This window comes from Dictyostelium discoideum (assembly GCF_000004695.1).
Source record: "Dictyostelium discoideum AX4 chromosome 5 chromosome, whole genome shotgun sequence".
NCBI lineage: Eukaryota > Evosea > Eumycetozoa > Dictyosteliales > Dictyosteliaceae > Dictyostelium > Dictyostelium discoideum.
Genome location: NC_007091.3, coordinates 156,909 through 184,543, shown reverse-complemented (window position 1 = coordinate 184,543; position 27,635 = coordinate 156,909). Strand labels below are relative to the sequence as shown.

Below are 27,635 nucleotides of genomic sequence, written 5' to 3'. Positions count from 1 at the left end.
AAAAGAAAATCAATTTCAAACTTTGTAAATATCTTGGTTTAGATGAAGCTGATAGATTAATTGATTTAGGTTTTGAGGATGATATTCGTTCAGTTTTAGATAATTTCACAAATCAAAGACAAACTCTACTCTTTAGTGCAACTATGCCAAAGAAAATTCAAGAATTTGCTAGAAGTGCTCTAGTTTTACCAGTTGAAGTTAATGTTGGTAGAGCTGGTGCTGCAAATTTAAATGTTACTCAAGAAGTTGAATTTGTTAAACCTGAAGCTAAAATCGTTTATTTATTAGAATGTTTACAAAAAACACCACCACCTGTATGTATATAAATATTTTTTAAAAAAAGATTATAATTTTTTAAATATTTACTAATATTTTTATTTATTTAATTTTTTTTTTTTTTTTTTTTAAGGTATTAATATTTTGTGAAAATAAAAAAGATGTTGATGATATTTATGAATATTTATTATTGAAACAAGTTGAAGCAGTTTCAATACATGGTGATAAATCACAAGATGAAAGAGAATCAGCAATTAAAGCATTTAGAGAGGGTAAAAAGGATGTTTTGGTTGCAACAGATGTTGCATCTAAAGGTTTAGATTTTCCAGAGATTCAACATGTCATCAATTTCGATATGCCAAGAGAGATTGAAAATTATATTCACAGAATTGGTAGAACTGGTCGTCGTGGTAATAAAGGTGTTGCAACTACATTTATCAATAAGAATAATACTGAATCTTTATTATTGGATCTTAAATACCTATTAATTGAAGCTAAACAAAAAGTACCACCTGCACTACTTGAAATACCAGATGATAATCAATACCTTCAAAAACTTCAAGATCGTAATGGAAATACTGGTGGTGGTGCTGATGATGATGATACTAAACCTTGTGAATATTGTGATGGTCGTGGTCATAGATTAGTTAATTGTCCAAAATTGAAAAAACAAGCTGGTCCAAAAAGAGACTTTTTCGGTTCTGGTGGTGGTGATTGGTAAAAAAAAAAAAAATATTCTTCTTTCTTTTTTTTTTTTTTTCCATTCATTTCTTTCTTTCTTTTTTTTTTTTTTTAAAATAATTTTTCAATAAAGAACTTTTTTTAATCCATTATTTGTTATTATTATTATTATTACTATTATTTATTATTATTTATTATTTATTATTTATTTTAAAAAGTTTAAAGAAGAAATTGATTGTTTTTTTAAAGAATTTATAAATAATTCTAATTCATTTGGTGTTACACATAAGTTATAATCTAAACCATATAAAAATCTTCTTTCCATTGTATTTAAATCTTTAACACTAAATGAAAAAATATCTGCAATTGTTTTATTTTGAATATATAATGATTCATTCCAAAATTTTAAATTAACAATTGCACTTTAATTAAAAATATATACATATGTATATAAATAAAAAACTAATTAATATTTTTTGGATTATTTTTAATTTTACCGAATAATAATAATAATAATAATAATAATAATAATAATAATAATAATAATAATAATAATAATATTAATTAGTTAATTTACCTTGTTAATAATAAATTAAAAATTTGATGATGATTTATACCAGTTCTTTCAACAAATCTATCAGATGAATAAATTATTAAGTATAAAGTTGAAGATGATGGTGCACGATGTAATTCTATTAAACTTATGATCATATTAATGATATCACTAATTGCAATTACAAGATCAACAGTTTTATGATTTTTAATGAATTCTTTATCATGACAAACTAACCATGAAAATATTTTTTTAACTAATAAAACTCTACAATATGATGATTTCTTATGGAATTCCGCTCTTGAATTTAAAGTTTGATAAATTCTTGAAGTGGTTTCACCAACAAAATTCCAACTTTCTAAAGAGATTGCTTTAGGAAACATTTCATTGACACCAGCTTTCATTAAATATGATTTTTTATAAAGTTTTTCATGTTTTTCTTTTTCAATTTGGTGTTGTTTTTGTTGTTGAACTATTGTTTCCTTCTCTTGGTCATTTGATTTTAATTCAACCATTTGTTGTTGATATTCTAATGTTTTTTCAATTAAATCTTTTTCAATTACTTTTTCATTTTTATTATTTTTTTCTTTTACAATTGTAATTTTTTCAATTTCTTTAATGTTTGAAGTTTTTTGATATTTATTTTGTTGTTTTTCAACAAAATCATCTTGTTTTTGAGTTTCAATTATTGATTTTTGTTGTTGCTGTTGGACAAATTGTTGAGCTTGTTGTTGTTGTTGCTTTTGTTGGGCAATTGGTTGTGACTTTTGTTGAACTGGTCTTTGTTGTTGTTGTTGTTGTTGTTGTTGTTGTTGTTGTTGTTGTTGTTGTTGTTGTTGTTGTTGTTGTTGTTGTTGTTGTTGAATTGGTTGTTTATAATATGTTGGATTTTCTTGAGCCATTTGTAAAGATGGATTATTTGTATTATAAAAATTTTGTTGATATACTGAACTAGTTTTTGAAACCATATTGTTATTTGTATATGAATAAGTTCCATTTTCAATATCATATTTTATATTTCTATTTTCAGTTTGTTGTTGTTGTTCATGTTGTTGTTGTTGTGAATTATTAAATTCAAAATATTGGCTATTATTACTATATAATTGTTGTTGTTGAGTTAATTGATTTGTTGTTGTTGATGTTGTTGTTGTTGTTTGTTCAATTGAAGATGTACAACTTCCATTTTCCATTAAATATGGATATGAATTTTGAAGATAATTATTTCCAGAATTTGTAAATTGTAAATTACTACTATCTATAAAGAAATTTGAATTATTATTTGGCATTGTTGATAATGTACTAAATGTATAATCTGGTACTTGTTGAAGATTATAATAACTATTATTATTATAATATTGACATGAAGAAGGAAATGAATTATTAATTTGTTGAGTTAAATTTAAATGTGGTTGATTATTTAATTGTTGCTGATAAAAATAATCTTGTTGATTTTGGAATTGTTGTCTTTTTAAAACTTGTTGGTTCATAACTAAAATAAAAAATAATAAAAAAATAATAATTATTTTTTTTTTTTTTTTAAAAAAGTTAATTTTTATTTTATTATTTAATAATTTTATGGAAATAATAATAATAATAATAATTTATGTACCTTTTTATTTTTTTATTATTTTTTTTTACTTTTTAAAAATAATAATAATAATAATAATAAAAATAAAATAATTTGATTATGGTTTAGTAAATTAAATTATTTTGTTTTTTTTTTTTAGAGAGGAAAAAAAAAAAAAAAATAAACAAAATTAAAACTTACAGATAATTGTTTTTTTTTTTTTTTGTTTTTTGTTTTTTGTTTTTTTTTGATAATTAAATCATTTTTTATTAATTTTCTAAAATGAAAAAAAATAAAAACTATAAAATAATATAAAAAAAAAATACTTATTTAAATCTTAGATTTCTTTCATAGATCATAATTTAATTACTTTAAAAGTTTACTTTTGGTAACACGAAACGAAATACATTTGAAAAATATATCAAAATCTATAACATATATTCACACGTTTTTTCCATTTTTGGTAAAATTTTTAAATTTATTTTTATAAAAATAAAATTTTTTTTTAAGGTTTTTTTTTTTAAATGTGGGTGAAAATATTAATAATGAATATCCATATGAAATTCCATTGGAGTTAAAGAAAAAAAAAATAATAAAAAAAAAAAATTAAAAATGAAAATAAAAATAAAAAAAAATTAAAAATAAAAAATTATTTTTAAAAAAAGTAAACTTAATTTCCAAAATTGTTTTTTTTTAAAATTGTTGTATATTGATATTTCTATTTTCGAAAAGGTTTTTTTTTTTTTTTTTATAATTTTAAATTTTTATTAGCTTTCAGCTTCATTATTTTTCTTTTTATTCATTTTTGTTTCACAAATTTTTGATACAATCTATAAAAAAAAAAAAAAAAAAAAAAAATTAAAAAAGTTAGTAAAATTCGATTTTAGGAGGTATTTTTTTTTTTTTTTTTTACTCCTTACAGATTTTGCCAATGGTAATGGGTCAACGCATCTTTCAGTTACAGTATTTTCACATTCTTGTAATAAATTATCAAACGAATTACTATAAAAAAATCAAAATAAAAAATTGTTAATAAGTTTTTTTTTTTTTTTCCACTTTTTTCCAAAATCCAAAAAAAAAATAACCAAAATAAAATTTAAATATACAAACCTTCCAAATAAATCATATAATGATAATTTTAAATAATGTAAATCAATTTGAATTTGATGACAACCATTTGTACCAAAAGTTTTTAATCTTAAAGATTCATTAAAAGATTTAAGTGAAAGTTTAATGATAGCAATTAAAACACTAAGAGTATTAAAATCGACATGGTCAACTTTCTTTTCGAATAAAGTTGTATTTGTATTATTTGATGATGATGATGATGATGCTGAAGGATTTCTTCTATGACCATCTGGTGTATTCGAGGAAGAGTTATTTGAAGAAACACTATTACCACCACTACCAGTTCTTGAATGAGATTTTAAAGAATGATGATGATGATTTATAACTGGTAAAAGTTTTGAAGTTTCATTTTGGAATTTTAGTATCTCTTCTAAATAGATATCATTTACTGATCTAACATCTCTTGGTTCTTTCAATACTAACCAATTATTATTTGGAATTGATTCTAAACCTTTCTTTAAGATTTTATCCAATTTTTGACTTGATAAACGAGTGAAAACATTTAAAATTTGTAAACCAGTTTCTCTGACTCTCTTACAGAGATCAGGAGCATTGAAACTGAAAACGTTGAGTTCTTTCTTTGCACCTTGTTTTGCCACCGTTATGAATTCACTCATCAATTGAACGACCAATGTGATACCTTTATTTTCAAAGTATAAACAAATCGATGAGAGTACCAATAGGAAACGACCACTAAATTGCTCACGGTTGGATGTGGTTGCAATGATATCTAAATACTCTAAAAAGTGAATATTAACTAAAAATAAAAAGAATTGTTGTAGTTTTACTTGAATTTTGGTGAAGATTGTGTCTTGATAACTTGAGAGGAATTGAGTTTCTGTTGGAAGGAAGAATGGTTTCAAATTTGCAAATAGCAAAATGATATCATTTACAATTGCCTTTGAGGTTGCATCTGATAGCTCTTGTAGATTATGACCCTCCAACACCTCATCTCTCCTCTCATTGAGTGTTGAATTCAATTGATGAATATGTTCTTTAATTGTTTTTTGAAGATTATCAAAATAGAAATCGATTTGGTCATGTACTGTGGAATTGATAATATTAGTAATCTTTTCATGAGAGGACAACTCTGAACCCAATCTTGAAACATCGGAATTAATAATCTCCAATGCCATAATCTTTTCAATTGGATCTTTGAATGAAGATAATTTCGATTTTGCAATATTTAAATACTTGTTGAATAAGTCCTTTGAAAAGTCCTCCAATTGAAGTAAACTTTGTTGTCTCTCCTTCTTACTATCACTACCATCCAATCTATTTATAAACAATGACTTGTACGAAGTGATATTATAAGAATATTCCGATAAGAAATTTGCATTCAATTCCTTTATATAATCTGTAATATGTTCAACCGATTTCTTTTCTAAATTCTCTAATAATGTAATTGTATGATGTTTTCTACTCTCTAAATATTTTGATCTAACCAATTCAACTGGTTCTAACAAATCCATTAAAACTTCTGCTGATTCAACACAATCAGTTTGTGATGTCTTTTCCAATTAATAAATAATAAATAATAATAAATTAAAATATGAATTTTTTTTTTTTTTTTTTTTTTTTTCATTTTCTTTTTAAAATTTATACATACAGATAAACTTGATAATCTTTCATATAATTTATCTTTCATTGTTTTCATTATTGAATCACATTCATTTTGAATATTTTGAAATGATGGTATATGACTATATTGTTTTAAAATACCACTATTACTATTATAATATCTAACAGCTTGATTATATGCTTGCATTGCTAAACAATGATTTAAACTTGATGGTAATGCTGTTAAAAATTGTAACTTTTTTTTTAATTATTAATATTTTTTTTTTTTTTTTTTTTTTTTTTTTTTTTTTTTTTTTTTTAAAAAAAACTTTTTGAAAAAATTTTTGTAAACCACTTAATTGATCAATTCTATCTCTTCTTACAGATAAAGTTGAATTAATTTTTTCACTACAATTTGTAATTAAATCCATATTTTTTGAAAGTAAAGCCATACCTTCTTCCATATTTTCAACGTTGGTTTTCATTTTCTTAATGATATCGGTAGCATTGATGAATTTTGTATAGTTATCATAGACCAATGTTTTCATATCACCATCTAATGTACGAATTTCACTTACCATTTGATTATCTTTTTGAATTAATTGGTTGAGTGTACTTGATTTAACGATACTATCGAAATAACTATTTAAATTGAATGATGGACCATCGATATTCAATGGATCATTCATTGATGATGAATCACTACCTTCACCAATACCTGGTCCGTAATAGGTTTTCAATAGATTTCTAACACGTTTTGATTCTGGTTTACCACCTGTGGTTGTTGTCGATGTTGTTGTTGTTGTTGCATTACTAGTTGCCTCTGCTAATGATGAAAATGATCGGTTACCTATGATTTGCCCATTACTATTGGTTGTGTTTGTACTACTACTACTTGATGACATTGGTGATGTGACTTTAATTGGTGACAATAACATACTATCACCACCACCAAATGTACTATTGAATTCGTCACCATCATCTTCATCACCAGCTTGAGATTTCATTAATTGATTGGTATTAAAACGCTCCCAAAATGATCTTAATGCATCTCTTGCTGCTAATGAATCATAATTTCCTGTTAAAAATTTATTTAATCCATCAACATTTCCACCATATTCTCTACAAAAATCTTGTGGTCCTAATTTATAATGTCTATAATAAAATTTTACTAATTTAATATCACTAATTGATTGTGACATTTTTTTTAGTTTTTTATTTTTTTATTTTATATTATATATTATTAAATAAAATTAATAAAAAAAAAAAAAATATATAATAAAAAATACCAAAAAAAAAAAAAAAAAAATTAAAATTTAAAAAAAAAAAAAAATTGAAATTAAAAAAAAAAAAAAAATAAAAAATAAAAAAAAAAAAAAAAATGGAGGTCTCAGTTTGACCACTGGTTTTTTATTCGATTTTTTTATATATTAAGTAATTTTATTTTCTTTATGTTTAATCATATATATTTTTAGACATTTCATTTTAAATTTTTTTGTTTTTTTTTTTATTTTTTTTATTTTTAATAATAAAAATAAACATTTTTTAATTTTATTTGTTTTTTTTGTAATTGGCTTATACAGAAGAAAAAAAAAAAAAAAAAAAAAGATATTTATTTTCCAATTTTATTTGTTTTTTTAATTTTTTTTATTTTTTTTTTTTTTTTCGTTACTTCAACAATTTTTTAAAAATTTTAAAAAAATCTATTTTCGTGGATTGTTGAACCAGTGGTAGAATTGTTACCGAATTCTGACTCTGGTTAATATCTTAAATTTTTCCAAGCAAAAACAAAAAAAATTTATTTTTAAATCATTTTTTTTTTTATTTTTTTTTATTTTTTATTTTATTTTTTATTTTTTTTATTTTTTTTTTTACAACATTTTTTTTTTTTTATTTTTTAATTTTTATTTTTTTTTTTTTTAACCAATTTTCAAACTATCCAACAAATCGAGAAAAATTAACACACTCTCACATACACACTACATACATAATATTAATTTTAATATTAAGTGTATGTGGTAGTATTTATTACTATCACATATTTTTATATATATAAAAAAAAAAAAAATTTTAGTTTTTTAAATAAATAAAAAAACAAAAAAATTTAAACAAAAAAAAAACAAAAAAAAAAGATGATGATAATGCATTGTAGTTGCAATAGCAACGATCATTCAGAAACAGGACAGGATTATAAATTCTTTAAAATTTATAGAAATAAATACATCAGAAATATTATTTTCCATCATTTGCGTTTATTTAATAAACATAAACAAGTTTTAGAATTTAAAGTTGATGAATTAATTAAATATGAACATAGAGGTAAAATATTAAATTAAATAAAAAAAAAAAAAAAAAAATAAAAAAAAAAAAAAAAAAAAAAAAATAAAAATTAAAAATAGTTTTATTAACATTTTAATTTTTTAATTTTTTTTTTATTTTTTTATTTTTTTTTTAGAATATATTACATCATTATTTATTAAAGATAATAATAGAAATATACCAAAAAGAGGTATACCATTATCAGTTAATGAATTAAAATTTGGAAGATCATTTAATCAACCATTAAAGGCAGGAGGTGTACCACAATCAATTAATAAGATTGTATTTGGTGAACATTTTAATCAACCTTTATCATTGAAAGAATGTGATAATTTGGAATACATTGAATTTGGTGATGATTTCAATCAACCATTGGGAGAGTTACCACAATCATTGACTTTTTTAGATCTTGGTAATGAATCATTCAATCAACCATTGAAAGCAAATACTTTACCAAAGAATATTATTCATTTAAAGTTTTCAGCATCATTTAATCATCCAATTTGTTCTTTACCATTATCATCATCATCATCGTCATCATCGTTTATAAATTATTTACCACCATCATTAACACATTTAGATATGGGCGAAAGTTTTAATCAACCAATACCAAAGAATTGTTTACCAGTTACATTAAAGTTTTTAAGGTTAGGATTTCATTTCAATCAACCATTGGTATCAAAGAAATGTATTCCACCAAATTTAGAAACATTGATATTTGGTCAACTATTTAACCAAAAAATTAAAAAAGGTTATTTACCATCATCTTTATTGACATTGGAATTTGGTAGTAGATTCAGTCAATCCATTAAAAAGGGCACACTCCCACCAAATCTTCAATGGTTACGTTTTGGTGAAGGGTTTCAAGGATCGCTTGAACAGGGTTCTATGCCTTTGAAATTGGTTGGTCTAACTTTGAATTTGAATTTAAAGAAATGTAAAAAGGGTTGTTTACCACCATCATTGACTTCACTACATTTATTAGGTTGCAATAAACAACGTTTACCAATTGGTTTAGTTCCAACATCTGTGACTTGTTTAACATTGGGTGAATTCTATAATGAGGAGTTGTTACCAAATGCTATACCATCAAGTGTGAAAAGTTTAGTATTAGGCTATAGATTCAATCAACCAATTGAACCAAATGCAATACCTTCAAGTGTTGAAACCCTATCAATTGGTGAATGTTTTAATCAACCAATTGGTAATGGTCTTCCAAAATCATTAACTACTCTAACTTTAAAATGTAAATACTATTTCCATCGTTTCTCAAATGATAACTTACCAACTTCTGTAAATACTTTATACTATACTGATGATAAGATTTATGATGTTTTAAATTTAAATGATTTCACTGAAACTCATTCAAATTTAAAAGTTATTAAACTTAATTAAAAAAATAAATAAATAAACAATTGTTTAATTAATTTAAAACTTTTTTTTTTAAAAAAAAAAAAAAAGATATTTGAAAAAAAAAAAAAAAAAAAAGATATTTTGGAAAAAAAAAAAAAAAAAAGATATTTTGAAAAATCTAAGGTTATGATGATGTGTGTTTTCGCCCATTCGTTTTTTTTTTTTATTTTTCATTTTTTTATTTTTTTTTTTTTTTTCATTAATTTACAAGTGCACTTATAAAATGATTTTAAAGTTAATCATATTATTAGTTATTATTTTATTTGCAAATGCAAAAGAGAATAGTGGTGATGGTTTAAAACGTGAAACTATTGCAAATATTAGAAATCCACCTTCATACTTTAATTTTAAAAGTTTACCAAATGAAAATGAAATAATAGAATTTAAAATTTTAATCAAACAAGTGAGTTTTATTTAAAAAAAAAAAAAATAAAAAATAAATAGGTACTAATATATAAAAAAAAAAAAAGAATAATTTAAATATTTTAAAAGAAAAATTTTGGGATATTTCAAATCCAAAAAGTTTAAATTATGGAAAATTTTTAAGTTCAAAAGAGATTGATTCAATTATTTCACCTTCAAAAAAAGATGTTGAAATTATTTTAAATTGGTTATTTGATAATAAAATTAATAAAAGTGAAATGATTGTTTTTTCAGATTATATTAAAATTAGAATTAATATTTTAAAAGCATCAAATTTATTTAAAACAAATTTTGGAATTTATAAATCAGAAATTTCAAATAAAGAAAGAATTAGAATTATTGGTGATGCATCAATCCCAATAAATGTTTTAAATAAAATTGATTTGGTTTTGGGTTTATCAGATTTTATTGAAGATAATAAAATGAGTGAGACTATGAGAAAATCAAGAGATGATATTGTTGGTATTTCAAAACAGTTGTCAATTTCACCTCAAGTATTGAAAGATTATTATGGTATTCCAAATGATACTATTGGTACAAATTCAAAGAATGTTCAATCAATAGGTGCTTTTTCAGATTATTATAGTACTGGTGCATTGGAAACATTTGATCAACAATTTTCAATTGAAAATGTTAGAGTTTTAAATGCTGGAAGTCCACTTTGTTATGAACAAGGTTGTGGACAACTTGAATCGGATTTAGATGTTCAGTATATGACTGCCATTGGTAATAATATTACAACAATGTTTCTTGAATCGGGTAGTGGTGAATGGGTATTGGATTGGTGTACATCGATTCAAGCATTTGATCCAATTCCAAATGTAGCTTCGATTTCCTATGGGTGGATTGAAATGGAACAATGTGAAATCACACAAGATTGTAATAATCTTGGTGTGGATTCTACGGTTTACATTGAGAGAACTAATGTTGAATTTCAAAAAATTGGGTTACGTGGTACTTCAATATTCGTAAGTTCAGGTGACGATGGTTCCCCTGGATTTTTTGATGTGTTTGGTAATTGTCCAGTAGATGGTATCAATGGTTATTGTCCATTTGGTGGTTGTGAGCACACAACTACCAATTGTGCAACTATTACAATTGTAAATTCAAATTTTACAGAATCACCAAACTGTTTTTATCCAGTCAACCAAATGGGTATTGCATGTAGAGAATTAATCATTGTTCCAGAGGTAATTGATGCATTGGGTACTTTCCAACAAGTTAATGCTCATTGTGATTTTCAATATGAGTTTGATGTGTTTGGTTATACACATATTTATTCTTCATGTTTATGTGAAGATTTAACTCCAGTATCAGGTGAAGGTTTTAAAATGGTTGGATACAGTTTTGATCCATCAAATGGACCTGTCTTCAACCCAGAATTCCCTGCAAGTTCACCCTATGTTACATCAGTAGGTGCAACTGAAATTTATGAATCACCACAACCTGAATCAGTTTGTTCAATTCAGTCAGGTTCAATCATTACATCTGGTGGTGGTTTTTCAGTTACACAATCTCAACCACAATATCAAACTAATGCTGTAAATAGGTATCTCGAGCAACAACCATCCTCATTACCCCCATCATTCAGTTTTAATTCATCAAATCGTGCATATCCTGATATTTCACTTGCTGGTTCTAAATACTCAATTGTACAATCTAATAATGTTTCATCGAATTTATGCCCTTGTATAACTATATCAGTTGATGGTACATCATGCTCATCACCATCAATTGCTGCAATGTTTTCATTAATAAATGATAAATTATTAAATTCTGGAAAATCAACATTAGGTTTCTTAAATCCTTTATTATACCAAGCTGCTGAAGAAAGTCCAAATGTTTTTAATGATATTATAAATGGTAATTATTATATTATATTTTATATTTCTAATTATAGTACTAATTATAAATATAATTTATTTAAAAAAAAAAAAAAAAAAAAAAAAAAAGGAAATAATAATTGTAATCGTATGTATTGCTGTGAATTTGGTTATAAGGCTATAACTGGTTTTGACCCTGCAAGTGGGTTAGGTAGTATTGTATATTCAAATATGGAAAATTATATTTTATCACAAAAATAAAAAATAAAAAAACAATTCTAGAATGATTACATTCATTTTTTTTAATATGAATTTAGTATAGATAAATAGAGCACACAAAAATACAAAAAATGACATTTATAATAAAAAAAATAGATATGAAAAAAAAAAAAAAAAAAAATAAAAAAATTGGTTTGATGGGTGAGTATATTTTTTATTTTAAAATTTATATATTATATATTCACTCGATCAGAGAAGAATCAAAATATTGGGTGAATATATAATATATGCCTTTCGTCAATCAAGAAATTGTTCTACAGATTGAATTTGAAAAACCAACTTCCCAGTCGTATCAGGTGGGCAATTTTTGTCAAGGAAGGCTGAATCATCAAGAGACAGAGGGAGGCACTTGATGATACAGCTTTCCTTGATAAAAATTGGCCACCTGATACGACTTTGGGAAGTGGTTTTTTTCAAATTCCTGTTTCACTTGAAAATCGTCATTAACATTTCTAAACTTTGCGCCATAGATTAAACCATTCGAAGTTAAAACTGAATGAGTTTGAAAAAACCATTATTAATTTCAGCAAAAACATTTTGTTTGACCATTGGTGTTAGTTTATCTAATAAAATTTAAAAAACTAATAAAAGAGATTAGAATCTTTAGATATTTAAAAATATTTTTTTTATTTATTTTTTAAAATGAAAACTTATTGTGTCGCAAAAAAAAAAAAAAAAAAAAATATTTTTTTTTTTTTTTTGAACAGGTAATGTTTTGTCACAACGATGAAATTTTTTATTTTTTTATTTTTTTTATTTTTTTTATTTTTTTTTTTTATTTTTTTTTTTTCTTCTTCTCCAAATGTAATGATACATTAAAACAGACATTTATAATATGATTAATGTTTTAATTAATAAATCAAGTAAATTAGTAAATGGTGTTGATAGTTGTATTAATAACAAAACCATAAGATTGTTTTGTTCATCATCGTCAACCAATCAAGTTAACAAAACACCATTTAATTTGTGTATTATTGGTAGTGGACCAGCTGGTTTATATACAGCTGCAAAAGTTCATAGACAAATACCACATGCAAATATTACAATTTTAGAAAAGTAATTTTATAACAAAAAAAAAAAAAAAAAAAAAAAAAAAAAAAAAAATAATAATAATAATAATAATAATAATAATAATAATAATAATAATAATAATAATAATAATAATAATAATAATAATAATAATAATAATAATAATAATAATAAAAACATATGTGTGTACTAATTTAAATTTGGTTTTTTTTTTTTTTTTTTTTTCAAAATTTACAAATAAAAGATTACCATATCCATTTGGATTAGTTAGATCAGGTATTTCACCAGATCATCAAAATGAAAAGAAAGTAAAAAATACATTAGAAAAAGTATTATTAGAACATCCACATCAAATTCAATTCATTGGTAATGTTGATATTGAAAAGGATATAAAATTTCAATATATTAAAGATAATTTTCATGCAGTTGTATTAGCATGTGGCATTGAAGGTGATAAAAAGTTGGGCATACCAGGTGAATTAACTTTAAAGAATGTTTATTTCGCTCGTGAATTCATTGGTTGGTTAAATGGTAATCTAAAAGATCAACATAAACAATTTGATCTTTCAAATGAGAATTTAGCAATCGTTGGTCAAGGTAATGTAGCTTTAGATGTAGCTAGATTACTCTTGAAAAAAAACTCTGATGAATTAAAAAAGACTGATATAACTTCAACTTCATTTGATAAAATTAATAAATCAAATGTTAAAAATGTAAGTATATATTAGTTAATTGATTATTTTTATTGTTAAACAATATAAAATATACTAACATATTTTTAAAAAAAAAGATTCATATAATTGGTAGAAGAGGACCTTTAGAAGTTTCATTTACAAATAAAGAAATTAGAGAAATATTAACATTACAAAATGTAAATACATTTATAAATGACATTAGTACATTGGATGTTTCAGAAGAGGATGTATCGAAATTAGAGAGAGCAAAAAAGAGAACATTTGAATTATTTAAACAACATTTAAAACCATTTGATCAAGAGATTGCAAATAATGGTAATATGAATTTAATATTCCATTTCTTAAGATCACCTGTTGAATTATTAGATAAATATGGTAGTAGTAGTGGTAGTGGTGATGGTATGGTGTTATCAAAGATTAAATTAGAGAAAAATAAATTAATAATTGATGAAAAGACTCAACAAAAGAAGGCAATTGGTTCAGGTGAATTTGAAATAATAGAATGTTCATCATTATTTAGATCAATTGGTTACACTGGTACAAAACAATTCCCAAGTGTACCATTTGATTTCAATAGTGTTTCAATTCCAAATAAGTATGGTAAAGTTTTAGAGGAACCAAATAGTGATAAATTCATTAATGGTCTCTATGTTAGTGGTTGGTTAAAAGGTGGTCCATCTGGTAGTATTCCAAATATATCTGCAAATAGTGAAGAAACAGCTTCAATCATTCATCAAGATTATGAATCTAATCAATTCATTAATAATAATAATAATAATGACGGCGGTCATAATAGTATAACAAGTCTCTTACAACCAAATCATAAAATTATAAACTTTAACGATTATAAAAAAATTGAATCTGAAGAAGTTAAAAGAGGTAAAGAGAAAGGTAAATTATTGGAAAAAATAATAGTTTTTGATGAATTAAAAAATATAATAAATAATTCCTAAAAAAAAAAAAAAAAAAATAAAAAACATATGTTAATTATTATTATAATTTTTAAAAAATTCTAAACATTATTCATGTAATTATTTTATATTTCATTAATTTAATTTAAGACTTAAATTGGAAAAAAAAAAAAAAAAAAAAAAAAAAAAAAAAAAAAAAAAAAAAAAAATATTTTTTCGTTCGTTTTTTTTTTTACAAATTTATTTTTTATTTTTTTAATATTTTTAATTTTTTTTCCAATTTTTATTTTTTTTTACACAATCTTATTTTTTTTTCCCAATTAATTTATATACACAGAACTAAATTATTCATTTATTTGGATAATAGTAATTTTATAAAATGACTACAGATGCATTAAAAAGAGCGTTGGCAAAGAAAAAAAAGTTAACAAGAGAGGAGAGATTAAAAGCAACAATCAGAAAGAAAATTGATAAACATGCTGAAAGAAAAGTTTTAATGGATCAATTACAGTAAAGTATCTTACATACATTCATACATACACACACATATATTGTTTTATAAATTACTAATAAATTAAAATATATTTTTTTTTTTTTTTTTTATAGAACTAATTCAATGAGTGAAAAAAATAGAGAATTGTTAAAAACCTCAGCAAGTATTGGTAGTAAAGAAACTAATAAAGCATCTATTGAAAGACAAAAGAAAGAAGCAGAATTAAATGTTGTAGGATTAATACCAAAAGATATAAAATATTTTAAAGATGCAGATATAAATAAAAAAGTGATTAGACCAGAGAAAATATCAGATGATTGGGATGACTATTTAGAACCAATCATTGAAAAGAGTACACCAATTGAAATACCACAATTGGAACCAGAAACTCTAGATAGAATCGAATTTGATAAACAACATAAAGCAATTGAAAAACGTAGAGAAGAGAAATCAAAAAAGAAATTCTTCTTTTGGAAAGATCAAGATGTTGAAAGAGATTATCAAGAATATAATGATTCTCATCAAGATAAAGGTTCCTATTTAAAAGATCAACAAAAAGAACAAGATGATTCTGAAGATGAAAATACAATTGAATTAAATAGTACAAATAAAAATGTTGAAATTAAAAAACATAATAATAAACATACTAAAGATAATAATAAAGAAGAACAACAACCACCACCACCACCACCACCACCACAACCTGAAACAGAACAAAAAAAGAGAAAAACAATTGAACAATCTGAAAATGATACTAAAAAGAAAAAGAAAGTAAATGATAATAATAAGACACAAACTACAACAACCACAACTACTACTACAACAACTACTACTACACAATCAAATATAAATACAATTAAAACAAAAACAAATGAAAATAAAAAACAAAATAAAAAACAAAAAAATAAAGTTGAAGAAAAAGTTAAAGAAGAAGAAGAAGAAGAAGAAATTAAAAAGGAGGAATTGGAAGAAATTGCTAATCAAGTTAATAGTGAAATTGATAGATATAATTATTCAATTGAAGTATTTGGTAAAGAGGAAGAAGAGAATAGGGAAGTATTTTTAAGTACAAAGACAGGTATTGAAACTATTGAAGATGCAATGAGTGAAGAGGTTGATGCAAAACCAATTGAATATAATGTATTTAATGTTAAAGTTGAACGTAAACCAGAGATTGATGCAGTTAGAGATAATTTACCAATTATGTTGGAAGAGCATAGTATTGTTGAAAAAATTAAAGATAATGATGTGGTAATCATTTGTGGTGAAACAGGGTCTGGTAAAACTACCCAAGTCCCACAATTCCTATATGAAAGTGGTTTTGGTCATCGTGAAAGTGGTGATTTCCCAGGAATTATTGGTGTAACTCAACCAAGAAGAGTGGCTGCTGTTTCAACAGCAAAACGTGTCGCTGAAGAGTTAAACGTTGAGTTTGGTAAGGAAGTGGGTTACCAAATTCGTTATGATAAGAAATTAGATAGTAGTGTTAATAAAATCAAATTTATGACTGATGGTATCTTAATGAGAGAGGTTCAAACTGATTTCCTCCTATCACAATATTCTTCAATTTTAATCGACGAAGCACACGAACGTAATTTAAATACTGATATTTTAATTGGACTTTTATCAAGAATTGTACCATTAAGAAAGAAATTATATTTAAAATCATTGGCTACTAATAAAGCCAATGGTACCATTGGTGTGGATATGATTTACCCATTGAAATTAGTGGTGATGTCAGCAACTTTAAGAGTTGAAGATTTTACAAAGAATAAAACTTTATTTTCTAGACCACCACCAGTCATCAATATACCAACTAGACAATTCCCTGTTACAATCCATTTCAATAAGAAAACTGAATTAGTTAACTATATCGATGAATGTTATAAAAAAGTGGTGAAAATTCATAAAAACCTACCATCTGGTGGTATTTTAGTTTTCGTTACAGGTAAACAAGAAATTGAATATCTTTGTTCAAAATTAAGAAGAGCTTTCCCAATTAAAGCAATCAATAAATCTTTTAAAGTTGAAATTGATAAAATTAATCAACAATTTAAATCTGATGATCAAGAAAATCAAAATAATATTAAATCAAGTAATTTAGTTTATGGTGATGCTGAAGATTTTGATTTTGATAATACTGTTGATGATACTTTTAATATTGATAATCATGATGATGATGATGATAATGATAATGATGATGATAATGATGATATTGAAAATTTAGATGTTTTAAATGATGATCAATTTATTGTTAATGATGAAGAAGAAGTAGAGGAAGAAGAAGTTGAAGAAGAGGAGGTTGAAGAAGAGGAGGTTGAAGAAGAGGAGGTTGAAGAAGAGGAGGTTGAAGAAGAGGAGGTTGAAGAAGAAGAAGTTGAAGAAGAAGAAGTTGAAGAAGAAGAAGAAGTTGATGAAAATGAAAATAATAATAATAATAATAATGAAGATGAAGATGAATTTGAAATTGGTAAAGAAGATATAATTACAGAAGATGATGAAAAACCAGCAGGACCATTATTTGTATTACCATTATATTCAACATTACCAACATCAAAACAAATGAGAGTTTTTCAAACACCACCATTAGGATCAAGATTGGTAGTAGTTGCAACAAATTTGGCAGAGACATCATTAACAATACCAAATATTAAATATGTAGTTGATACAGGTAGAGTTAAACAAAGATATTATAATAAGGATAATGGTATTAGTAGTTTTGAAGTTGGTTGGACATCTAAAGCATCAGCAGATCAAAGAGCAGGTAGAGCAGGTAGAACAGGTCCAGGTCATTGCTATAGAATTTATTCAAGTGCTGTTTTCAATGATCATTTCCAACAATTTTCAAAACCTGAAATTTTAATGATCCCAATCGATGGTATGATATTACAAATGAAAAGTATGGGTATTCAAAAAATTACAGGTTTTCCATTTCCAACACCACCTGATGAATCTTCTTTGAAATTGGCATTACGTACTTTAATTAATTTGGGTGCTTTAGAGGTTAAAACTTTTTCAATCACTGAATTGGGTATGAAAATGTCACAATTTCCAGTTTCACCACGTCATTCTAAAATGTTATTATTAGGTCAAGAGCATAATTGTTTACCTTATATCATTGCAATCGTTTCAATTTTAACTGTTAAAGATCCATTTTTAAAAGAAGCCTATGAAGCAAATCAAAATAATGATGAAAATGATGATAACAATGAAAAACAACAAATTGATTCATCATCACAAAGTGAAAAAGAATTTATTGAAAAAGAAAAAGAAGAAAGACAAAAACATCTTCAACGTCTTAGAAATAGTATGAGAAAATGGTTACACAAAGAATCTGATCTTTTATCAATTTTAAAAGTTGTTGGTGCTTATGATTACCAAATTAGAAAATCACCAAAAGATATTGATCATTTTTGTTCTCAAAACTTTTTAAATACAAAATCAATGTCTGAAATTCATAAACTTCGTCATCAATTAACAGAGATTGTAAATTCAATTAATCAAACCAATCATGAATTAGATCCAATTTCAAATCCAATTATAACTTTAGTTAATCCTGATCAATCAATTAAACCACCAACTCAAAAACAAGAATTATTCATTAAACAAGTTATAACAGCTGGTTTAATTGATCAAATTTCAAAAGTTAAAGAAACTCAATCAATCACTGGTAAAAATCATCCAAAACATTTAATTGAATATCAAACTTGCACAACCTCATATTCAAATAGTAGTGGTGGTGGTGATGGAACATGTTTCATTCATCCAACTTCAAATTTAGGTGGTGTTAATACTCAAGCTGAATATGTAATCTATTGTGATATCATTGAAACTTCAAGACCATATATGAAGTTGGTTACAGAGATTAATCCATCTTGGTTACCATTATTGGGTAAACCATTATGTTCAGAGTTTAAACCATTGGAACAACCTGCACCTCATTATTCACTAAAACACGATCGTGTTAGATGTTGTATCAAACCAAATTATGGTGTTCATCATTGGGAATTGCCAATGCTAAAAATTGATCATCCTGATAAATTGGAATCAATACGTTACTTTGCCAAGGCTTTACTAGAGGGCGAAGTTTTCTCACCTCTAAAATATCTATTACCCTATTTAAATACAAATCCTTCAATTATCGTTCAAATGAATACTCAATCAAAAGTTTATCAATTAATTTCAACCCTCAAATCAAAAGGTATCTCAACCAAAGAAAAACTCTTACAACAATGGATTGAAAATCCAAATTATCTATTTGATCAATATTTATCTTGGTTAAATATTAATACAATTAAACCAAACATTTTAAAATCAATGTGGCCACCTTTAGATACTGTTAAAATTAATCCTTTATTAATTAAATAAATAAAATTAATTTTTTTTTATAAATAAAATAAATATTTGATTTTTATTTTTTTTATTATTTTTTTTTTTTTTTGATTAAACCCAAATTAAAAAAAAAAACAAAAAAAAAAATTTGATGAAATTTCGTGATTTATTTTTATTTTTTATTTTTTTCAATTTTTGTCATAATGTTACATTCTGTTAATAGCAACAATAATAATAACATTATAAAATTAAATATTGGTGGATTTAAATACATTACCACAAGAGAAACATTAATATTAAATAGTAGTTTTTTTAATGGATTATTAAATAGTGATTGTGGTACAGTTATAGACTCAAAAGGTATGATGATGATTTGAAAAAAAAAAAAGAATACCTCTTAATCCCACTTCATTAAAAGAGTAGTAGTAGAATATATTGATGATAATTATTTTGATATTAATTTTTAAATACAAAATAATATAGGTTATTATTTTATTGATAGAGATGGAGAGTTATTTTCACCAATACTCAGTTTTATGAGAACAGGAACATTTACATTACCATATAGAATGTCTTTAAATAATGTCTATAGAGAAGTTGACTTTTATGGTGTTGATAGATTATCTGCATTAATTCAACATAAAATAAATATTTCAAATATTACAAGTGTAGCAGGTGGAATTTATTTCATTTCAAAATTACCATTAACTTCAAATAATAATAATATTATTATCAATAATAGTAATAATAACAATAGGAAAATACTACATGCAGTAATAAAAGCAAATATTATGGCATTGTATTTTAATGATGGTTATTTAGAAATTTGGATGCAAGTATAAATATTAAAAGTAATAATAGAGAGAATACATATATTAATATAAAAATAATAAATTATAGATATAAGGGAATGTCATTTCAATGGGTTAAAATATTAACACATCTTTGTTTTTCAAATGAATATCATATTAAAGAGTTAACCGCAAGAATATTGAAAAATGATTTAAATGAAACAACATCATTTTCATTAGCAGCACGTACTTCTACTGAAAGAAAAGTTTTAATTTGGTTCATAGATTTAGATTATCATCATATGAAAGTAAAAGTAGGTAATTTTTTTTTTTTTTTTTTTTTTTAAACATAAAGTAATAGTGCAAAAAGTATTAATTATTACATTTAGATTAAAGAAAGGGATATTACAATTAATCATGATATTGATTATTTTCATTTCTTAATTAGTAATTCATTTTTAGCTTGTATATCAATGTATGGTTTAATTACAATCGTTGATTTAGCTGATCAAATTAATTTAGTTTCAAATAATAATCAAATTAATCAAAATAATCAAATTAACCAAAATAATCAAAATAATCAAAATAATCAAAATAATCAAAATAATAATTTTAAAGTAATAATATTGGAGGATAGAGTTTCGGGAATAGCAAATTCAAATGAAAGTTCATTATTTATTGCATGTTCAAATAGTAAAGTGTATGAACTAAAACAAAATATAAAAAGAAATTGGGAATGGTCAATAGATGAAATTTATAAACTATATGATCCTGAATTTTTTCATAATACATTTGGTTTCTCTTTAACAAATAATAATAATAACATAACCAACAACAACACAAATATTAATAATAATAATAACCCAAATTCAATATATGGAAATGAAAATAATAATAATAATAATAATCAACAAAATATAATAAATGAAATTATAAATAAAAGAAGAATAAGGAATAATAATAATTGTTCACCCTTAGTAACATGTTTAAATTCATCAATAATTACAAATGGTGGTAGATTAAAATCAGTATTAGTATTGGGTACTGATGATGGTGTAGTTCATTTCCTTTATAAAAGTGTACGTGATAATATGGATAGATTTTATTTTGCTTCAACCTATACATTATGTAATGAAGGTGATGATCCAATTTCAAAAGTACTCATTAGTGGTGGTGAAGAAGGTGTATTTATTAATGCAATCTCTACAAGTGGTATTTCAAAGAGTTGGCATTTCATTTTTAATAAACAACAACAAAGAGTAACTGGAAATAGTGTTTACACTGGTTCAAGTACAAAATGTATTGGTTGTATTTCTTTATCTTCAATATCAAATTCAAATAATCTTTTTAATAATAACGATAATAATGATGATAATAGTTTTTCAATAAATGATATTATTAATAATAATAATAATTATTTTAATATTTTTAAATTTAAAAATCAAAAAGATTTACATTTTACATCAAATTCAAATAACCAAAAAGAAAATAATCAATATAATTTAGATGGAAATTTTAAATTCTCATCATATAATCAAATTAAAGTTGTTATTGATCAATCTAATAATCTATTGGTATTCGCTGGTAGTCATAGAAATGCAATATGTGCTCTTGACTATGAATTACCATCAACACCAATTTTAATAATTCCATTAATGGATAAAACAAAGGTACAAAGAATACTTATTTCAACATTTGGTGGTTGTGAACCAACAATTCATGATCAATCATTTCAATTATTAACATTTCATCAATCTAATCAAATTTATTCATGGAGTTTAAAAGAAATTAATCATTATTTCATCTCAACAACTGAAACAATTTTAAATAATGATAACTTTTTAAATAATATAAATAATATTAATAATAATAATAATAATAATAATATAAATAATAATAATAATACAATTGTTAAAAAAAGGAGTGGAAGTAGTCCGTTAATATCTGCTTTAAATAATAGTATTTTAAATAGTAATAATAATAATAATAATGATAATAATCCAATAAATAATTATGATCATTAAATAAATATTACTTTTTAAAAAAAAAAAACTATTTTATTTTTTTATTTATTTTATTTTATTTTATTTAAAGCATTGAAGGAGTTTTCCAAGCAAAAAATGAATTAATTATCATTGAAATTACAATTGATAAATAACCTGATAATAGAGTTCTTGACCATTCAGAAGTTGTATAATAAGGTATTAATGGTAATGCACCTAAAATAATAGCGATTACAACTGCAGAACTACCTTCAAAAGGTGTTAAACCTGGAAAAGATGTCATTGCAGCTCTTAATCCAACTCTAATCGCTGCGATTGCTGATAAAAGAAAAGCTGTCATCGTTAAAATACCACCTGTAGATTGTGCTAATTTCTTTGCTTCTTTTAACCAAATGTAAAATGTAATTGCAACTACTGATCCCCATGCCCCCAATGCTGGTATATTCATTTTAAATCCTTGACATTTTGTTCTTGTCACTGATAATAATCTTTCAACCGTTTTATTATGTGCCAATGTTAAATATAACATTCTTATATTAATTATACAATATAAAATACTAACTATACAAAATATTATTCCCCATCTTTTATAATAAATAAATAATTTTTAGTTAATAAAATAAAATAGAATTAACATTTTTTTTCCTTTCTTTTTTTTTTTTTTTTTTTATTATTAATTTCAAATACAAACTTTTGAGTTAATTTTGTAAATGATAAAATTGTATCTAAAATTGAAGAGAGTGTAACTAATAATTGATAAGATTTTGAAAATGTTAATTTTACACCTAAATGAGTTTCCATTCTATTTGATATTTGAATTACACCCAAAAATCCAATGACTTTACTTGCTAATTTTACAACTTGATCAAATATATCATTACCAGAGATCTCTTTTATAATAATTTCAATATCTTTATCATTTATAAATTTTCTATGTTTTCCTTTAAATAATTTAAATATATAATATGCTGTTAATGGTGGTATTGATACTGCTCCTATCTTTAATTTTATTATTATTATTAAATATTAATAATTACTTCCAAAAAATAAAAATAATGTATTTTTTTTTTTATAAATTAAATATTAAATAATAATAATAATAAATACTCGAGAAGAAGTTGTTAATTTTCTCCACATTGAAGAAATGTTTGATTTATTATTTAATGAATTTAATGTAAATTGTGGTAGTACTCTTAATGATTGTGGTGTCATAAAATGACCCCTATTGTAGTTTTAAACAATTAAAAAGAATAAAAATAAAAATGTTAATATATAGATTTTGTAATTTTTTCTATTTTTTTTTTTTTTTTTTTTTTTACTAAAAATACAAACTGTATCTGTTTCAATCTTCTATGAGTTGTTGCGTATGGATCCATCATATTTAAGTATTTCTAATAACATATAATAAATGTTTAGAATTGTAAATATATATATTTTTACTTTTTTTTTTTTAATAATGTTTTTAATGAAAAAAATTATCGCATATTTTTTTTTTTTTATTTCTGCAAATGAGCAAATTAAAAAAAAAATAAAAAAAAAAATAAAAAAAAAAAATATTTTCATTTTTTTTTCATTTTACTTTTCTTTTTTTTTTTTTTTTTTTTTTATTTGTTTTTCTTTTTTTTAACAATTATTCAATTTTATTTATTTTTAATATGAATTTAGTATAGATAAATAGAACATTCAAAAATACACAAAATGATATAAAATATAAAAAAAATGAATGTAATCATTATGTTTTATAAAATTTTTTTTTTTTTTTTTTAGAATCTTAAATTTAATTTTTTAACACACATTTTTTGTAATTGTTTTTTTATTTTGAACAACAAGTAGGGAATAAATTTTATATAAAAAAATAGATTTTTATAAAAAAAATAAAAAATAAAAAATAAAAAATTGATTTGATTTGGTTTATTTTTAGAATAAAATTTTAAATTGGTTAAAAAAATTCAAAAAAAAAAAAAAGAATGGTAACATTTATTTTTTTTTATTATTTTTAATATGATTTGTGTATTTTAGAGTTTTATATTTATCTATACTAAATTCATATTAAAAATAAATAAAATTGGATAATTGTTAAAAAAAAAAAAAAGAAGATGAAAAGGAAATTTTTTTTTTTTTTTAAAGTCATAAAAAATTTATTTTTGGGAATTGAAAAAAAAATGAAAAAATAAAAAAATAAAAAAATAATAAAAAAAACAAAAAGAAACAACAGATGGACAAACATCATAATCATGAATGTAATGGGCACGAATGTAATCATGTTCAAGTTGACTCAGTTACACAATCATTGGATGAATTAAATTTTGAAAGAGGAATATGGGGTTCAATTATAAATTCAGATTTTAAAAAGGTTGAACAATTGTTATATAAAAATTCATCACTTTCAAATACTATGGATTCATCAGGTTATTATCCATTGCACTATGCAGTTAGAAATGATAAAAATAATGACATAGTTCAATTGTTATTAGATAATGGTGCAAACATTAATTGTCAAACTAGTGGTGGTGCAACACCTCTTCATAGATCATGTTTTTGTAATTCTATAAATGTAAGTTGTGTTTTTTTTTTATTTTTATTTTTTGTTATTATTTTTATTAAAAATTAATTTTTTATTTTATTTTATTTTTAAAGAATACAAAATTATTATTAAAAAAAGGTATAACCAAAGTTGATTTAATAGATTCAGATGGTATGACACCACTTCATAAAGCTTACCAACAAGGTAATATGGAAATAGTTAATTTATTATTACAATTTGGTGCTGATCCTAATATTTTAGATAAAAATAAAATGAAACCTATTCAATTGTTAAAGTAAAATAAAGAATTTTAAATATGTATATGTAAAGAAATTTTTTTTTTTTTTAATTTAATAAACTTTTTTTTAAAATCCAGATGGATTCTTATTTTCATGTTTTTTTTTTTTTTTTTTTTTGACTCCATTTTTCATTTTTTTTATTTTTTTTTTTTAAAATTTCACTTTTACAACAACACAATACAATGAACAACTTACAAAGCATACTAATTTGGATTGATGGAGTCTTTGATAAAGAATTTGAAGAAAAAGAATTATATAAAGATTTGGAATTAAATACATTAAATTCAATAGTTAATGATGGTTGTGTTGGTCAACTTTTATATTCTCAAAAAGATACAACAACCAATAAAGATACATTTGGAGAATTTCAAGAATTATTAGGTTTTAAACATGATGAAAAATTAACGGAACAATCTTTCAAAGAGAAGTAATATTATTAGAAATAATATAATTTAAAATAATAATAATAATAATACACACACACTAATACATAATTTTTATGTTTTTATATAGATATATGGATTTAAAGATTAAATTAATAAGTAATATAGAAAAAGAATTATGTATATTTAGTGATAGTGTAAAATTAGATACTCAAAAACAAACAAATCAAGAATTATTAGATACAATTTCTGAATCAAATGAACAATTAATAATGATTCATTATCAAACTATTAATAATTCATTAGAAGAGAGAAGAAAAACATTATTTAATATTGATTTAATTTTATCAAATTTATTAAAAAAAAATCAAAATGATGGTAATAATAATAAAAATTATTATATTAATATTGTAATTGGTTATAGTCAAACAAATATAGAAATACCATTAACTGCTCAACAACAACAACAATCTACAAACATACCAAATTGGTTTAATTTACCAAAACAAAGTTATACACTCTCAAATAGTTTACCATATGATCCAAGGTAAATTAATTAATAATTATTTAAATATATATATATATATATAATTACTAATATGATTATTTAATTAATTTATTTATTTAGATTAACATCTCCATTATTCACAATTCATTATAATTCAATTTTTACAAGAAAAGATAATACTAAATCATTTTGTGAATCTGAATTTATTAATGGATCAAATGGTAAAATTTTATTATTTCAACATTTTAGAGAATTAGCTTTCAAATTAGGTAAAGTACCAAAATATGGTGCTTAATAATAATAATAATAATAATAATAAAAATAATAAAAATAATAATAATAATAATTTTTTTTTTTTTTTTCCTTTATTACTTAACAATATCATGATAAAAAGTATTAATACATATAGTAATAATAAAAGAAAGAAAAATAAAATTTTATTTTAAATTAAAATCTCTATAGTGGTACATTTTGATCGAACCTTTATTATTATTATTAATTATTATTATTATATAATTATAATATGTTATTTTTATTATTATTATTATTCAAGTAATTTTTTTTCTTTTTTTTCATTTTAACTTCATCAAATTTATGAGCATTTCTCCAACAATAAATTGTTGCAAAAAATGTTAAAATTGTATCAACCATTAATATTATCCAACCTCTTGATGGTCCCCATAACCAAACTTGATTCTCTCCAATAAATGATGTATGATATCTAAGTTGTGAATTACAAAATTTTTTACCATATTCTTTATAACAATCCTTTTTTTTTTTTTTTTTCAAAAAAAAAAATAAAAAATAAAATTAATATTTAATAAAATTAGTAAAATGAAGAAATGAAATTATACTATAATTATAAATATGTAATAAATTTTTTTATAATTTACATTTCTAACAGCACTTGGTATACCAATTATTAAGAATAGAGTAATAAATGATAAAAAGAAAGAAACTAATGGTGAACCAATTAAAACATAACACCATACTTTTTTACCTAATCTTCTATGATTCTCTGTATCGAATATAAATTTTATATGAACATAGAATATAATTGTAAAATAAATTAAAAATGTTGTACTGAGAAAAGCTAATGTTGATAATACTTTAATCGATGTCATAATCCCTTCTAACGTTTTAGTTTCAAAACCAAATGCATCTCTAAAATAAGTTTCTGCTCCATCAACATAATCAAATTTATTATATTCTATTTTATCATATAAAATTAAAAAATTACTAAATTTATATTGTTTTAATTCAAATATATCTTTTTTTAATGTTTCTTCATACCATGGTGCTATTTTATTTATTTGGGTTAAAAAATAAATAAATAAATAAATAAATAAATAAATAAATAAGGAAATGTATTTTTTTTTGTTTTGTTTTTTAATAATAAAATTCTTACATAAAAAGAAAAAAACTAATAATGACCAAATTAATCCAAAAAGTGTATAAAATGTTAGTTTAAATTTTAAACTATTCATTTTTTTTATTTTTATTTATAAGTATTTTATATTTTTCTTGTTGTTTTTATTTTTTTATAAAGCTTTTTATAATTAATTATCTCATCATTAATAAAACTCTATTTATATATTTATATTATTAATTTGTTTTTTTGCTTCGGTAGTGTGTGGTTTTTTTT

General features: G+C 22.8%; 14 protein-coding genes across 14 annotated transcripts in view; 10 read left to right on the top strand and 4 right to left on the bottom strand.

Annotated features, from left to right (window-relative positions):
• Positions 1–997, top strand: part of ddx41 (DEAD/DEAH box helicase) — a gene marked incomplete at both ends in the record, with an annotated part of 2,111 nt that extends 1,114 nt beyond the window's left edge. Inside the window, 2 exons of the mRNA XM_632170.1 lie at positions 1–314; positions 410–997. The exon at positions 1–314 is cut by the window's left edge and continues 1,114 nt beyond it. Coding sequence (XP_637262.1) covers positions 1–314; positions 410–997 — 902 coding nt within the window. The remainder of the gene's footprint in view (positions 315–409) is intronic.
• Positions 998–1,162: 165 nt separating this feature from the next.
• On the bottom strand, positions 1,163–2,997 carry DDB_G0287417 (hypothetical protein; the record flags this gene model as incomplete). Its single annotated transcript, XM_632169.1, has 2 exons — positions 1,163–1,379; positions 1,535–2,997. 2 exons carry the CDS (start codon positions 2,995–2,997, stop codon positions 1,163–1,165), a joined length of 1,680 nt encoding a protein of 559 aa, XP_637261.1.
• An 847-nt stretch (positions 2,998–3,844) lies between these two features.
• Positions 3,845–6,967, bottom strand: DDB_G0287445 (hypothetical protein; the record flags this gene model as incomplete). The annotated part of the gene is made up of 5 exons (XM_632168.1): positions 3,845–3,907; positions 3,998–4,079; positions 4,188–5,716; positions 5,815–6,021; positions 6,095–6,967. 5 exons carry the CDS (start codon positions 6,965–6,967, stop codon positions 3,845–3,847), a joined length of 2,754 nt encoding a protein of 917 aa, XP_637260.1.
• A 930-nt stretch (positions 6,968–7,897) lies between these two features.
• On the top strand, positions 7,898–9,479 carry DDB_G0287359 (hypothetical protein; the record flags this gene model as incomplete). Its single annotated transcript, XM_632167.1, has 2 exons — positions 7,898–8,084; positions 8,221–9,479. The coding sequence occupies 2 exons, from the start codon at positions 7,898–7,900 to the stop codon at positions 9,477–9,479; spliced, it is 1,446 nt and encodes a 481-aa protein (XP_637259.1).
• Positions 9,480–9,720: 241 nt separating this feature from the next.
• On the top strand, positions 9,721–12,004 carry DDB_G0287357 (hypothetical protein; the record flags this gene model as incomplete). Its single annotated transcript, XM_632166.1, has 3 exons — positions 9,721–9,900; positions 9,968–11,783; positions 11,874–12,004. 3 exons carry the CDS (start codon positions 9,721–9,723, stop codon positions 12,002–12,004), a joined length of 2,127 nt encoding a protein of 708 aa, XP_637258.1.
• A 245-nt stretch (positions 12,005–12,249) lies between these two features.
• DDB_G0287355 (hypothetical protein) lies at positions 12,250–12,375 on the top strand (the record flags this gene model as incomplete). The annotated part of the gene is made up of 1 exon (XM_632165.1): positions 12,250–12,375. The coding sequence occupies one exon, from the start codon at positions 12,250–12,252 to the stop codon at positions 12,373–12,375; it is 126 nt and encodes a 41-aa protein (XP_637257.1).
• A 482-nt stretch (positions 12,376–12,857) lies between these two features.
• Positions 12,858–14,699, top strand: fdxr (adrenodoxin reductase; the record flags this gene model as incomplete). Its single annotated transcript, XM_632164.1, has 3 exons — positions 12,858–13,078; positions 13,296–13,764; positions 13,842–14,699. 3 exons carry the CDS (start codon positions 12,858–12,860, stop codon positions 14,697–14,699), a joined length of 1,548 nt encoding a protein of 515 aa, XP_637256.1.
• Positions 14,700–15,036: 337 nt separating this feature from the next.
• On the top strand, positions 15,037–19,518 carry dhx37 (DEAD/DEAH box helicase; the record flags this gene model as incomplete). The annotated part of the gene is made up of 2 exons (XM_632163.1): positions 15,037–15,167; positions 15,264–19,518. The coding sequence occupies 2 exons, from the start codon at positions 15,037–15,039 to the stop codon at positions 19,516–19,518; spliced, it is 4,386 nt and encodes a 1,461-aa protein (XP_637255.1).
• Positions 19,519–19,685: 167 nt separating this feature from the next.
• DDB_G0287349 (hypothetical protein) lies at positions 19,686–20,324 on the top strand (the record flags this gene model as incomplete). Its single annotated transcript, XM_632162.1, has 2 exons — positions 19,686–19,842; positions 19,966–20,324. 2 exons carry the CDS (start codon positions 19,686–19,688, stop codon positions 20,322–20,324), a joined length of 516 nt encoding a protein of 171 aa, XP_637254.1.
• Positions 20,325–20,392: 68 nt separating this feature from the next.
• Positions 20,393–22,297, top strand: DDB_G0287347 (hypothetical protein; the record flags this gene model as incomplete). Its single annotated transcript, XM_632161.1, has 2 exons — positions 20,393–20,587; positions 20,663–22,297. 2 exons carry the CDS (start codon positions 20,393–20,395, stop codon positions 22,295–22,297), a joined length of 1,830 nt encoding a protein of 609 aa, XP_637253.1.
• Positions 22,298–22,361: 64 nt separating this feature from the next.
• DDB_G0287441 (transmembrane protein) lies at positions 22,362–23,655 on the bottom strand (the record flags this gene model as incomplete). The annotated part of the gene is made up of 4 exons (XM_002649078.1): positions 22,362–22,860; positions 22,968–23,275; positions 23,384–23,498; positions 23,609–23,655. The coding sequence occupies 4 exons, from the start codon at positions 23,653–23,655 to the stop codon at positions 22,362–22,364; spliced, it is 969 nt and encodes a 322-aa protein (XP_002649124.1).
• An 836-nt stretch (positions 23,656–24,491) lies between these two features.
• On the top strand, positions 24,492–25,099 carry ankrd39 (ankyrin repeat-containing protein 39; the record flags this gene model as incomplete). Its single annotated transcript, XM_632158.2, has 2 exons — positions 24,492–24,830; positions 24,914–25,099. 2 exons carry the CDS (start codon positions 24,492–24,494, stop codon positions 25,097–25,099), a joined length of 525 nt encoding a protein of 174 aa, XP_637250.2.
• Positions 25,100–25,281: 182 nt separating this feature from the next.
• DDB_G0287343 (hypothetical protein) lies at positions 25,282–26,285 on the top strand (the record flags this gene model as incomplete). The annotated part of the gene is made up of 3 exons (XM_632157.1): positions 25,282–25,526; positions 25,613–26,029; positions 26,111–26,285. The coding sequence occupies 3 exons, from the start codon at positions 25,282–25,284 to the stop codon at positions 26,283–26,285; spliced, it is 837 nt and encodes a 278-aa protein (XP_637249.1).
• Positions 26,286–26,506: 221 nt separating this feature from the next.
• DDB_G0287341 (hypothetical protein) lies at positions 26,507–27,477 on the bottom strand (the record flags this gene model as incomplete). Its single annotated transcript, XM_632156.1, has 3 exons — positions 26,507–26,758; positions 26,884–27,290; positions 27,399–27,477. 3 exons carry the CDS (start codon positions 27,475–27,477, stop codon positions 26,507–26,509), a joined length of 738 nt encoding a protein of 245 aa, XP_637248.1.
• Between the last annotated feature and the right edge of the window lie 158 nt (positions 27,478–27,635).